The sequence below is a fragment of the Silurus aristotelis genome (genome assembly GCF_946808225.1).
Source record: "Silurus aristotelis genome assembly, chromosome: 2".
In the NCBI taxonomy this organism is placed as follows: Eukaryota; Metazoa; Chordata; class Actinopteri; order Siluriformes; family Siluridae; genus Silurus; species Silurus aristotelis.
In genome coordinates, this window is record NC_139575.1 from 11,587,650 (window position 1) to 11,600,815 (window position 13,166).

The 13,166-nt window shown below is 40.1% G+C and overlaps 1 protein-coding gene across 1 annotated transcript; it reads right to left on the reverse strand.

Annotated features, from left to right (window-relative positions):
- Positions 1 to 715: 715 nt before the first annotated feature.
- On the reverse strand, positions 716 to 8,654 carry ttc22 (tetratricopeptide repeat domain 22). Its single transcript, XM_083561287.1, has 7 exons — positions 8,024 to 8,654; positions 7,866 to 7,921; positions 7,616 to 7,731; positions 3,758 to 3,876; positions 2,886 to 3,047; positions 2,260 to 2,412; positions 716 to 1,394 (listed from the first exon to the last, which is right to left on the reverse strand). The coding sequence occupies exons 1-7, from the start codon at positions 8,582 to 8,584 to the stop codon at positions 870 to 872; spliced, it is 1,692 nt and encodes a 563-aa protein (XP_083417413.1). The 5' UTR covers positions 8,585 to 8,654; the 3' UTR covers positions 716 to 869.
- Between the last annotated feature and the right edge of the window lie 4,512 nt (positions 8,655 to 13,166).

Sequence of the window (13,166 nt, forward strand, 5' to 3'; positions counted from 1 at the left end):
GCCCACGGGAAGGCGGCCCCACGTCACTCCGACGTCACGGACCTTGATATTTCCCTCGTAAGGGACCCCCGGAGCATAGAGGGTTAAGGGCCTTGCTCAAGGGCCCAAGAGTGAATGAGCATATTAATGTAATTGTACAGCATTGTACTGGATAAATTTAACTAATGAGTGAAATGATTACATTTATTTACAGTGCCCTGCTAACCTCTTCTATGACTATGCTTAATGTACCTGAATTTAAGGTCAGTTAAATGACCTGATCATGCCTCTTATCAATTTATTTACAGTCATCCACAAAAGTGCATTGCATTTGCCACATAACTAATTTGTTTTGCTGATTTTCCCGGTCTCTCACTATAGACCAAAAAGCTTATAGGGAATTGTTTTATGTTGAAATAATAAAATTTTATATTTTTATAATTTATTATAAAATGAAGTAAAATACTAATACAGTACAGTACTGTATAAATAAAAGTGTTTTTGGGGTGGCGTACGTTTATCGCGGTTTTTCGTTGATTGCGGGCGATTTCAGAACGTAGCCACTGCGACAAACGGGGGATTACTGTATTTATTTTTATAGTAAAACTGAAAGAAAAATAACTGTTAGTCTGAAGTTAACATTCTTATATAGGAAGGTGGAACAATTCACAAATGAGAAATAAATGGTCAGTGGTTAAAAGTGTATTATCAGAATGGCAGAATGGTATTATCAGAATGTGTTTTTCCTTTTTATTATGTTTAATATTTAAAGCTACCTTCAGTCCTTTTTTTAACAATCTGTTGAATAAGTTTTAAAATATCCCCTTTACAAAGCATTCACATAAAAGAAAATTCAATCCCAATGATCACAGGTCATCGTTGTAATCCTTTCACACAGACAGGGATCTGCACAGAGGTGGTTTATCATAAGGCTGTATGCTCTGCAACAGTCTCCTCACCATTCCCAACTTCCCCTTCTTCACCAGTTCCCTTGAAAGCTCTGCCACTTCATTCGTGTATGTCCTGCATAACAACCTAAGCTCTGCCCTGACTGTTTCAGTGCCATGTCTCTTTTCAGCCTCTTTTACACATTCCTCCAGCTGGGTTAAAAGATGACTGATGTCCCCAGTGCTTTTAGCAAAACTGGTCAACAGAGCCTCCAGCAGGAAGTGCAGCGCCTGCTGTTCATTAGTTCCAGGTCGCTCCAGTTCCAGTGATTGTTTGAAGCAGTCGATGGCGTTCTCCTCTTCTCCTTTGAGCATCAAACAGCGGCCACGCAGAAGCTGTAGCTCTGGCAAAGTTGAACCCAGTGGGCATTTTAAGGCATGCGCTAGGATGACCAAAGCCTGATTCACTGACATCTCATCCACCATTATACTCTCCTTTACAGCATCTACTCCCATGTAGTAGTATACCTGACAGAAGAAAGATGTGTTGGATTAAATAATTAGTATTTTATATATTTGAGCCACATTAATAAAGCTGGATGTGAACAGATTTAATCATTTCCAAAATAAATGTAATTCTGAAAATCCAGCTAGTCCAGAAAAGATGTTATATCCTATGAAAGAAGAGACTCAATAATGTAAACCTCAATGGATAGGTTTCAAATGTGCTACCAGGATTCAGAACAGCTTATTTATTTCAATTACACACAATTGAATTAAGAGAATTTACGAGACAATCATTCACTATCATTTTTATTAGCTGTAAATTGCATTTAAAGCAGCCTCTGAGCTTTACCTTGTGGGTGTCACAGCTGTGACATGAAAACTCTTTGTACTTTGACGGAATGCAATTATTCAACATACACTTGCGAATACAATGTACATTAGTATTACAGATGAACTTAAACTTGTGACAATTTATAGTTTAGTTAAACTTTTACAAAATTATTAGCTGTTCTTTTAATGTATGACTTAATTCCATCACATTTATTTAGTACTTTTGACAGTAAACATGATCACAAAGCAGCTTAACAAAAATCCATATGTATATGAGGGTTAAATTGAGATACCTAAAGAACAAGCCAAAGGCAACAGTGATAAGGAAAAACTCCTTTAGATGGCTTGAGGAAGAAACCTTAACAAAAACCAAATTTAAAATAGAAACATCTCCTCGTCTAGATACCCAATTATGATGCAAAAATGTGTCATGACTCTTGTATAATCAAAGAATATTGACTGGTATTTGAATTAATTTAACATGGTAATATTATTTCTGTAGCAATGCAGTTAAGTAGGCCAGCACTTTTCAGCTATGTTTGGCATCTTGTCTCACCTGTCCCATCTGTAAGTAGGTCCTGAGACACTGCCGAACACTCAGCACCCGCTCAAGATCAGCTCGAGCCTCTTTCAGGTCCTGACGATCAGGAATCCCACTTAGTCCCTGCTTGGCCTGGTCTAAGACCCTAACATAGTTTGTGAGTTTAAGCTGAGGAAGGAAAGGAAAACAGCTGTTACTCAAATTTGTACTGATTACGTAGACATGCAGAATGTTTAGAATTTAAAGAAATTTAATAAACATTCAATAGGTTGATTCATAATAAAGGAGTAATTGATATTATTTCTTTATCGCATAAATATAAAAATAAACTTTAGGTCTTGAGCTCTTTAATGCCTTAACTGCACAATAATGGATTATATTCAGTATTGGAATGAAAAAGCAGAAAATATTTTGGTGAGCAGAAGTTTTGTGAACAGATAGACAAAGTAAATAACTCTTAATATTTGGTTACATATCTTTTTATCTTTTACTTGCAATAACTGAATCAATCTAGTGACCCACTTGCATACATTTTTCTTTAGCAACTTTGATCTCAAATATCTTCAGGATAGCATGAAAAAAACAAGCAAACCTGGGACTGTATGTCAATATACTTTGTGGTATTTGAAAGATATACACACCTTAGCTCGATTGCAATATGCTTTCCAGTTTAGCTCTGCATCAGGCAGCACATTCAGGGCCATGTTACAGATGCCCATCGACATCTCATTTTTGCCCGACAGGAAAAACACATTGGCTAACCGATTCAGTGTGATTGCATCATCTGTGGCCAGTTTAATTCCCTGTAAACACAACCAAAGAAAGTATTTTCTTAAATATAAAAAATTTGGATTAGGAATTCCTGATAAATAAATAACATACCAGGCATTTTCTTTTCTATAAAATGTATAGTTATACCTGTATATTCATTCAGTTCTAAAACATTCAGAAACAGAGGTAACTGAAATTTTTGGTAGTCTTTTTATTTGTATATTTGAAATGGTCCAGGGTGCAAAATTATTATTTTGAAAAGCCATTTCTCTGTTTCATCCCAAGTTCTTGTTCTTTTTAGTGTGTTTAAAATTGTACAAATTTACAACTACTCTCAGATCTACACTATTGTAACAGTACTTCAGTATAGTATTAATCACACCTTTTCTACAGTACAACTAGGCTTATGTAAATAGAAACACTAAATAATTCCTTTAATGCAAAGACAAAATACAAAACAAGTGTAGCAAATTTAAATGTCACTTCTTTTATTTGCTAAAACAGCGGTCCTTTTTTGGAGCTGAAATAAAAGTCTGTGCCCAATTTCCTGTCTAGTGGGTCATATTGTAAGAAATTGTGTATGTGTCAAACATATCATACAACCCTTTAAAGCTAGGACAAAATCTATGCATCACTTATACCAGGAGGTTAGCTTAAATTCTGTTACTCAGCTCATCAACAACTATCTACAGAGGTACATGGATTGCATAGCTTCTGATACATTTGGATTAAAATACAGTACCGATCCATAGCATGACAGTGGCTCAGATCCAGACAGGCCACAGTCATGAATTGACATTGGGACAGTGGAGAACTCATCTTTCCTCTCAAGCATGAGACCAATATAACACCAGGCAAGTGCTAAAAACAGAGACAGTTGAGTCAGCATTAAGATGAGGTATGGAGAAGAGGCAATCATGTAATTAGAAGTAGATCGGCAGGTCTGGGACACATAGGCTCTTAATAAGAGCACGTCAACCTCCCACATAATTCACCCTGACTTTTAAAAGGCCTTTATATATATATATATATATATATATATATATATATATATATATATATATATATATATATATATATATATATATATATATATATATATATATAAAATTCCTGATAAATATGTATATATATATATATATATATATACAGTGAGGAAAATAAGTATTTGAACACCCTGCTATTTTGCAAGTTCTCCCACTTAGAAATCATGGAGGGGTCTGAAATTGTCATCATAGGTGCATGTCCACTGTGAGAGACATAATCTAAAAAAATATATCCAGAAATCACAATATATGATTTTTAAACTATTTATTTGTATGATACAGCTGCAAATAAGTATTTGAACACCTGTCTATCAGCTAGAATTCTGACCCTCAAAGACCTGTTAGTCTGCCTTTAAAATGTCCACCTCCACTACATTTATTATCCTAAATTAGATGCACCTGTTTGAGGTCGTTAGCTGCATAAAGACACCTGTCCACCCCATACAATCAGTAAGAATCCAACTACTTACATGGCCAAGACCAAAGAGCTGTCCAAAGACACTAGAGACAAAATTGTACACCTCCACAAGGATGGAAAGGGCTACGGGGAAATTGCCAAGCAGCTTGGTGAAAAAAGGTCCACTGTTGAAGCAATCATTAGAAAATGGAAGAAGCTAAACATGACTGTCAATCTCTTTTGGACTGGGGCTCCATGCAAGATCTCACCTCGTGGGGTCTCAATGATCCTTAGAAAGGTGAGAAATCAGCCCAGAACTACACGGGAGGAGCTGGTCAATGACCTGAAAAGAGCTGGGACCACCGTTTCCAAGGTTACTGTTGGTAATACACTAAGACGTCATGGTTTGAAATAATGCATGGCACGGAAGGTTCCCCTGTTAAAACCAGCACATGTCCAGGCACGTCTTAAGTTTGCTAATGACCATTTGGATGATCCAGAGAAGTCATGGGAGAAAGTCATATGGTCAGATGAGACCAAAATAGAACTTTTGGGTCATAATTCCACTAAACGTGTTTGAAGGAAGAAGACTGATGAGTACCATCCCAAGAACACCATCCCTACTGTGAAGCATGGGGGTGGTAGCATCATGCTTTGGGGGTGTTTTTCCGCACATGGGACAGGGCGACTGCACTGTATTGAGGAGAGGATGACTGGGGCCATGTATTGCGAGATTTTGGGGAACAACCTCCTTCCCTCAGTTAGAGCATTGAAGATGGGTTGAGGCTGGGTCTTCCAACATGACAATGACCCGAAGCACACAGCCAGGATAACCAAGGAGTGGCTCTGTAAGAAGCATATCTAGGTTCTGGTGTGGCCTAGCCAGTCTCCAGACCTAAACCCAATAGAGAATCTTTGGAGGGAGCTCAAACTCCGTGTTTCTCAGCGACAGGCCAGAAACCTGACTGATCTAGAGAAGATCTGTGTGGAGGAGTAGGCCAAAATCCCCCCTGCAGTGTGTGCAAACCTGGTGAAAAACTACAGGAAACGTTTGACCTCTGTAATTGCAAACAAACAAATATTAACATTGACTTTCTCAGGTGTTCAAATACTTATTTGCAGCTGTATCATACAAATAAATAGTAAAAATATCATACATTGTGATTTCTGGATTTTTTTTTTAGATTATGTCTCTCACAGTTGACATGCACCTACGATGACAATTTCAGACCCCTCCATGATTTTTAAGTGGGAGAACTTGCAAAATAGCAGGGTGTTCAAATACTTATTTTCGTCACTGTATATATATATATATATATATATATATATATATATATATATATATATATATATATATATATATATATATATATATATATATATATATATATATATATATATATATATATATATATATATACAGTGAGGAAAATAAGTATTTGAACACCCTGCTATTTTGCAAGTTCTCCCACTTAGAAATCATGTAGGGGTCTGAAATTGTCATTGTAGGTGCATGTCCACTGTGAGAGACATAATCTAAAAAATAAAAATTCCAGAAATCACAATATATGATTTTTAAACTATTTATTTGTATGATACAGCTGCAAATAAGTATTTGAACACCTGTCTATCAGCTAGAATTCTGACCCTCAAAGACCTGTTAGTCTGCCTTTAAAATGTCCACCTCCACTACATTTATTATCCTAAATTAGATGCACCTGTTTGAGGTCGTTAGCTGCATAAAGACACCTGTCCACCCCATACAATCAGTAAGAATCCAACTACTAACATGGCCAAGACCAAAGAGCTGTCCAAAGACACTAGAGACAAAATTGTACACCTCCACAAGGCTGGAAAGGGCTACGGGGAAATTGCCAAGCAGCTTGGTGAAAAAAGGTCCACTGCTGGAGCAATCATTAGAAAATGGAAGAAGTTAAACATGGCTGTCAATCCCCCCCCGGACTGGGGCTCCATGCAAGATCTCACCTCGTGGGGTCTCAATGATCCTAAGGAAGGTGAGAATCAGCCCAGAACTACACGGGAGGAGCTGGTCAATGACCTGAAAAGAGCTGGGACTACCGTTTCCAAGGTTACTGTTGGTAATACACTAGGACGTCATGGTTTGAAATCATGCATGGCACGGAAGGTTCCCCTGCTTAAACCAGCACATGTCCAGGCATGTCTTAAGTTTGCCGATGACCATTTGGATGATCCAGAGGAGTCATGGGAGAAAGTCATGTGGTCAGATGAGACCAAAATAGAACTTTTGGGTCATAATTCCACTAAACGTGTTTGGAGGAAGAAGAATGATGAGTACCATCCCAAGAACACCATCCCTACTGTGAAGCATGGGGGTGGTAGCATCATGTTTTGGGGGTGTTTTTCTGCACATGGGACAGGGCGACTGCACTGTATTAAGGAGAGGATGACCGGGGCCATGTATTGGGAGATTTTGGGGGAACAACCGCCTTCCCTCAGTTAGAGCATTGAAGATGGGTCGAGGCTGGGTCTTCCAACATAACAATGATCCGAAGCACACAGCCAGGATAACCAAGGAGTGGCTCTGTAAGAAGCATATCAAGGTTCTGGCGTGGCCTAGCCAGTCTCCAGACCTAAACCCAATATAGAATCTTTGGAGGAAGCTCAAACTCCGTGTTTCTCAGCAACAGGCCAGAAACCTGACTGATCTAGAGAAGATCTGTGTGGAGGAGTGGGCCAAAATCCCTCCTGCAGTGTGTGCAAACCTGGTGAAAAACTACAGGAAACGTTTGACCTCTGTAATTGCAAACAAAGGCTACTGTACCAAATATTAACATTGACTTTCTCAGGTGTTCAAATACTTATTTGCAGCTGTATCATACAAATAAATAGTTAAAAAAAAATACATTGTGATTTCTGGATTTTTTTTTTTAGATTATGTCTCTCACAGTGGACATGCACCTACAATGACAATTTCAGACCCCTCCATGATTTCTAAGTGGGAGAACTTGCAAAATAGCAGGGTGTTCAAATACTTATTTTCCTCACTGTATATATATAATAAGCTATTGAGTCATACATAAGCTGCAGCCAAGGCAAATAAGAAACAAAAGTAAACAACCAAAGTAAATGCTAAAGCTATTGTTGGTGATCATAATAATAATACATGTATGTTTACCTTTGAGGTGTATCGTGTCTGATTTAAGAGTCTCTGCTAGCAGTGTAAGACCTTTACTGAAGTGTACAAGCTTGGTATTCTCTAAATCCTTTGAATCATTAACAATACCAATGAATCTATAAAGACAAAAAAACATTTAAGAATGTAGTGTTTGTCTGAGGAAACTTATTTACTCGTCTATAATCAAAGCAAACACTATTTTTAACATTTGAGGTAAAAACGGTTACATAAAAAATTTACAATTTCATACTTTATGTGAATTGTTGCCATGTTGAAATACCAGCTCCACTTCTCTTCTTGTGGTAACTGTAAAAATCAATTTATAGTTAATGTGTGAATTGCTGTACACGTTATATATAAATAAATATTATATGTAATTATTATTTTTCTAAAACACAAACATCTTACCAGTTCAGCTCCATAACGAAGAGCCCGGTTATATAAGGTAAGTGCGGTGGTCAGTCTTTCCTGCAGGTCTTCCTCTTTCTCTAGCTCCACATCATGGAGATGGGCGAAAGCCTGCTCTGTCAGGCATCTTGCTGCCCTGATCCTGCTCTCAGTTGGGCTCTTGTTGTTTTCCAGATCCATAAGTGCTTTCACACGTTCTAGACACTCACTCTCCTCACCATCCCGTCTGAGCCGCTCATATACATGAGCTAGGTTGGCCCAGGCATTGAGGTTTTCTGGATCTTCCTGGCAGATGCCACGGAAAACCTCCTCTGCACCTTCCAACTCATCAAGATGGTAGGCAAGCATTCCAAGCATGTTTCGTATAGCATACTGCAATCTACCTGTCTCAGCCTCAAGCTCAGCCCGTAGGTTCTCCTGCTTCATCTGTGTGTCACGGAGACGATGTGTGTTTGGCTCACTTGGCTCAATGTTTAGATTTAGAAGCAGGTGAAAATGTCCGGGGATAAAGTCCAAGCCTTCAATCAGATATTCTAAGTCCTCTTCTGTGGTCTCTTCCATGGTTGTCTCTACACTATCAAACACACTAATACTGACAATGTCAGACAGTTAAAATGCTGATGTCGTCACTGGGACAGGAAATTCAGGTTTACCATAGTGAAGCAACACCTGGGAGGGGAGGAGTGAAGAGTAATGTGGTTTAACAAGTGCTTTTCCCTTTAAGTTTAGCTTTCCTACAGTCATGAGTATACAGTACAATACATGGAGTTAGAGTGGATGAGTTAAGACACGTGTGTGAATAGAAATGCGTGATTGATGACACACCTGCTTTGTCAGAAACAATTCTGTATTGTTCCTAAACAACCCTAAGGAAATCCCATTTCCAAACCAAACATTTTTTGAGTCTTTACATAATCACATTAAACACCTTTGTAGATGAAAAAAGCTATTTTAAGCAAAAACTTAACTCATAAGCCACTTTAATTATTAAGATATACAGGTCAGGAAATGCTACAATACATGGTGAAGAACGCAAATATTCAAGGTTTTGTATGATCCTAAAAAAATACTGCAGCTGTGATTTTATCACAGGCTCGAGTTGTAGAGATTCTGAGAAATACTTTTCTATAAAGGTTTACACAATGAAAAGAAAAATAAAGCAAATATGTTTTAAAAGTTTATTTTTCATATCTGCAATTTATTTTGCCACATTCTAATCCCACCACTAGAAACCCGTTGACATGCAAAACGTTTGCCTAATGAAGAAGGGATCAGTGATCAATGCGTGATCAGCAGAATGAGACACATTTGGTCCATAATCCATCTTTTTGTAAACAGCATGACTAAATAATTTGTTAACCTATTAGACGGTTGACCTGAGATCAAGGCTTCTGGTTTGGAAGGAGCCGTTTTACGAAGATTTTTTGTGCTGGTCATGTTTAAACTATTATTTTGTTATGCTAAATGGGATTATGCATATTATACTGGTTATTTGTACTTTAAAAAAAAAATAAAAGTGACAATTGCACCTTAACCCAGTGAAAACAGGTTTTCCAATTTTCCTTAACATTAAAATCAGTTTTCAGAATGAGAGCAGATGCGCAATATGTGCTTTGTGTAATTGTTTTATCAATGACCTAAAAGACAACATGTCCATATATAATACAGTATAAAGTCCGACATATTTCAACCCAGCCATTAGGGGGGCACAAGCCAGTGTACTCTTAGTGCCGGTCCCAAGCCCGGGTAAATGGGGAGGGTTGCGTTAGGAAGGGCATCCAGCGTAAAACATGTGCCAAATCAAATATGCGGATCACAAATGAGAATTTCATACCGGATCGGTCGAGGCCCGGGTTAACAACGACCGCCACAGGTATCGTTAGCCGACAGGGTACCGGTGGAAATTGGGCTACTGTTGGCCGAAGGAGGAGAAGGAGAGGAGGAAGGCGTCTACAGAGACGGCAGGAAAAGGAGCAGTGTAGGAGAGTAGAGGTTCGGGTTGGTACTTTAAATGTTGGTACTATGACGGGTAAAGGGAGAGAGATAGCTGATATGATGGAGAGGAGAAAGGTAGATGTGTTGTGTGTTCAGGAGACCAAGTGGAAAGGGAGTAAGGCCAGGAACATTGGAGGTGGGTTTAAACTGTTTTATCATGGTGTGGATGGGAAGAGAAATGGTGTAGGGGTGATTCTGAAGGAAGCGTACAGTAAGAGTGTAGTGGAGGTGAAGAGAGTTTCTGATAGGGTGATGATCGTGAAGGTGGAAGTTGAAGGGATGATGATAAATGTCATCAGTGCCTATGCTCCACAAGTTGGCTGTGAGATGGAGGAGAAAGAAAGATTCTGGAGTGAATTAGATGAAGTGGTAGATGGTGTACCTAGGAAAGAACGATTGGTGATTGGGGCAGACTTTAATGGGCATGTAGGTGAAGGGAACAGAGGTGATGAGGAGGTGATGGGTAGGTATGGTTTTAAGGAGAGGAATGTGGAAGGGCAGATGGTGGTAGATTTTGCTAAAAGGATGGAAATGGCAGTGGTGAACACGTATTTTAAGAAGAAGGAGGATCATAGGGTGACGTATAAGAGTGGAGGAAGGTGCACACAGGTGGATTATCTTCTGTGTAGGAGATGCAACCTGAAGGAGATTGGAGACTGTAAGGTGTTGGCGGGGGACAGTGTAGCTAGACAGCATCGGATGGTGGTCTGTAGGATGGTTTTGGAGGCGAAGAAGAAGAGGAGGAAAGTAAGGTTTGAAAGAAGAATAAGATGGTGGAAACTGAAGGAGGAAGAGTGTAGTGTGAGGTTCAGGGAAGAGGTCAGACAGGGGCTCGGTGGTGGTGAAGAGGTGCCGGATGATTGGGCAACTACTGCAGGAGTGATGAGGGAGGCAGCTAGAAAAGTACTTGGTGTGACATCTGGAAATAGAAAGCAAGACAAGGAGACGTGGTGGTGGAATGAGGAAGTGCAGGAGAGCATTAGGGGGAAGAGGTTGGCAAAACAGAAGTGGGATCGACAGAGTGATGAGAAAAGTAGGCAGGAGTACAAGGAGATGCGGCAGCAGGTTAAAAGGGATGTGGCGAAAGCCAAGGAAAAGGCATATGAGGAACTGTATAAGAGGTTGGACACTAAGGAAGGAGAAAAGGATTTATACCGATTGGCCAAGCAGAGGGACCGAGCTGGGAAGGATGTACTGCAAGTTAGAGCAATAAAGGATGGAGAGGGAAATGTGTTGACTAGTGAGGAGAGTGTGTTGAGAAGATGGAGGGAGTATTTTGAGCAGCTGATGAATGAGGAAAATCAGAGAGAGAGAAGGTTGGAGGATGTGGAGTTAGTGAAGCAGGATGTAGATAGGATTAGTAAGGAGGAAGTGAGAGCAGCGATTAAGAGGATGAAGAATGGAAAGTCGGTTGGACCAGATGACATACCGGTAGAAGCGTGGAGATGTTTAGGAGAGATGGCAGTGGAGTTTTTAACCAGATTGTTTAACAGGATTCTGGAAGGGGAGAGGATGCCTGAGGAATTAAGAAGGAGTGTGCTGGTACCGATCTTTAAGCATAAGGGAGATGTGCAGACCTGCAGTAACTACAGGGGAATTAAGTTGATCAGTCACACCATGAAGTTATGGGAAAGAGTAGTGGAAGCCAGGTTGAGAGAAGAGGTGACCATCTGTGAGCAACAGTATGGTTTCATGCCGAGGAAGAGCACCACAGATGCCTTATTTGCTTTAAGGATGTTGATGGAGAAGTATAGAGAAGGACAGAAGGAGCTGCATTGTGTTTTTGTGGATTTAGAGAAAGCGTACGACAGGGTGCCGAGAGAGGAGTTGTGGTATTGTATGAGGAAGTCAGGTGTGTCAGAGAAGTATGTGAGGGTGGTGCAGGACATGTATGAGGACAGTGTGACGGCAGTAAAGTGTGCAGTAGGTACGACAGACTGGTTCAGGGTGAAGGTTGGACTGCATCAAGGATCGGCCCTGAGCCCTTTCCTGTTTGCAGTGGTGATGGACAGGTTGACGGACGAGGTCAGACAGGAGTCTCCCTGGACTATGATGTTTGCAGATGATATTGTGATTTGTGGTGAGAGTAGAGAGCAGGTTGAGAAGAGCCTGGAGAGGTGGAGATATGCGCTGGAGAGAAGGGGAATGAAAGTCAGTAGGAGTAAGACAGAGTACATGTGTGTGAATGAGAGGGAGGGCAGTGGAGTGATGCGGTTGCAGGGAGAAGAGGTGGAGAAGGTGGAGGAGTTCAGGTACCTGGGGTCAACAGTGCAAAGTAATGGAGAGTGTGTTAGGGAAGTAAAGAAAAGAGTGCAGGCAGGGTGGAGTGGGTGGAGAAGAGTGACAGGAGTGATTTGTGATAGAAGAGTATCTGCAAGAATGAAAGGGAAAGTTTATAGGACTGTGGTGAGACCTGCGATGTTGTATGGATTAGAGACAGTGGCATTGAGTAAAAGACAGGAGGTGGAGCTGGAGGTAGCAGAGCTGAAGATGTTGAGGTTTTCGTTGGGAGTGACGAGGATGGACAAGATTAGAAATTAGTTTATTAGAGGGACAGCACATGTAGGATGTTTTGGTGACAAGGTGAGGGAGGCGAGATTGAGATGGTTTGGACATGTGCAGAGAAGGGACATGAATTATATTGGTAGAAAAATGCTGAAGATGGAGCCACCAGGTAGGAGGAAAGGAGGAAGGCCAAGGAGGAGGTTCATGGATGTGGTGAGGGAAGACATGCAGGTAGTTGGTGTAAAAGAGGCAGATATAGAGGACAGGGGGGGATGGAGACGGATGATCCGCTGTGGCGACCCCTAATGGGAGCAGCCGAAAGAAGAAGAAGAAGAAAGTCCGACATATTTCAATGACCAAGTAATTTCAATCCAAAAATAAATCTTCTAGACTCTGACCACTAGAGGTCACTCTAGTATTGTAATAAGTAGCACCCTGAAACCATGCCTGTTTGAAAGCAAATACTGAAAAATGCCTTCATCCAGATAAATTATGATGTTTATATTGTTCCACGGAAATGTAATCAAGAATTGTTAGCTTCATAATGCAGCAACAATGCAAATACAGCCAGAACTACTCATAAAGCTCTGTCTTTATGTTGGAGTAATTGAATCCGAGCTGATCCTATCTGTTTCCTAAAGCA

Excerpts from the sequence above, each read along its gene's own strand:
- ttc22 (XM_083561287.1), bottom strand. The coding sequence starts at position 8,584 with ATGGAAGAGACCACAGAAGAGGACTTAGAATATCTGATTGAAGGCTTG. Across the intron at positions 7,732-7,865 it reads ATGGCAACAATTCACATAAA|ATTCATTGGTATTGTTAATG; the intron begins GTATGAAATTGT and ends TTGTCTTTATAG. Across the intron at positions 3,048-3,757 it reads CACTGTCATGCTATGGATCG|GGAATTAAACTGGCCACAGA; the intron begins GTACTGTATTTT and ends TTGTGTTTACAG.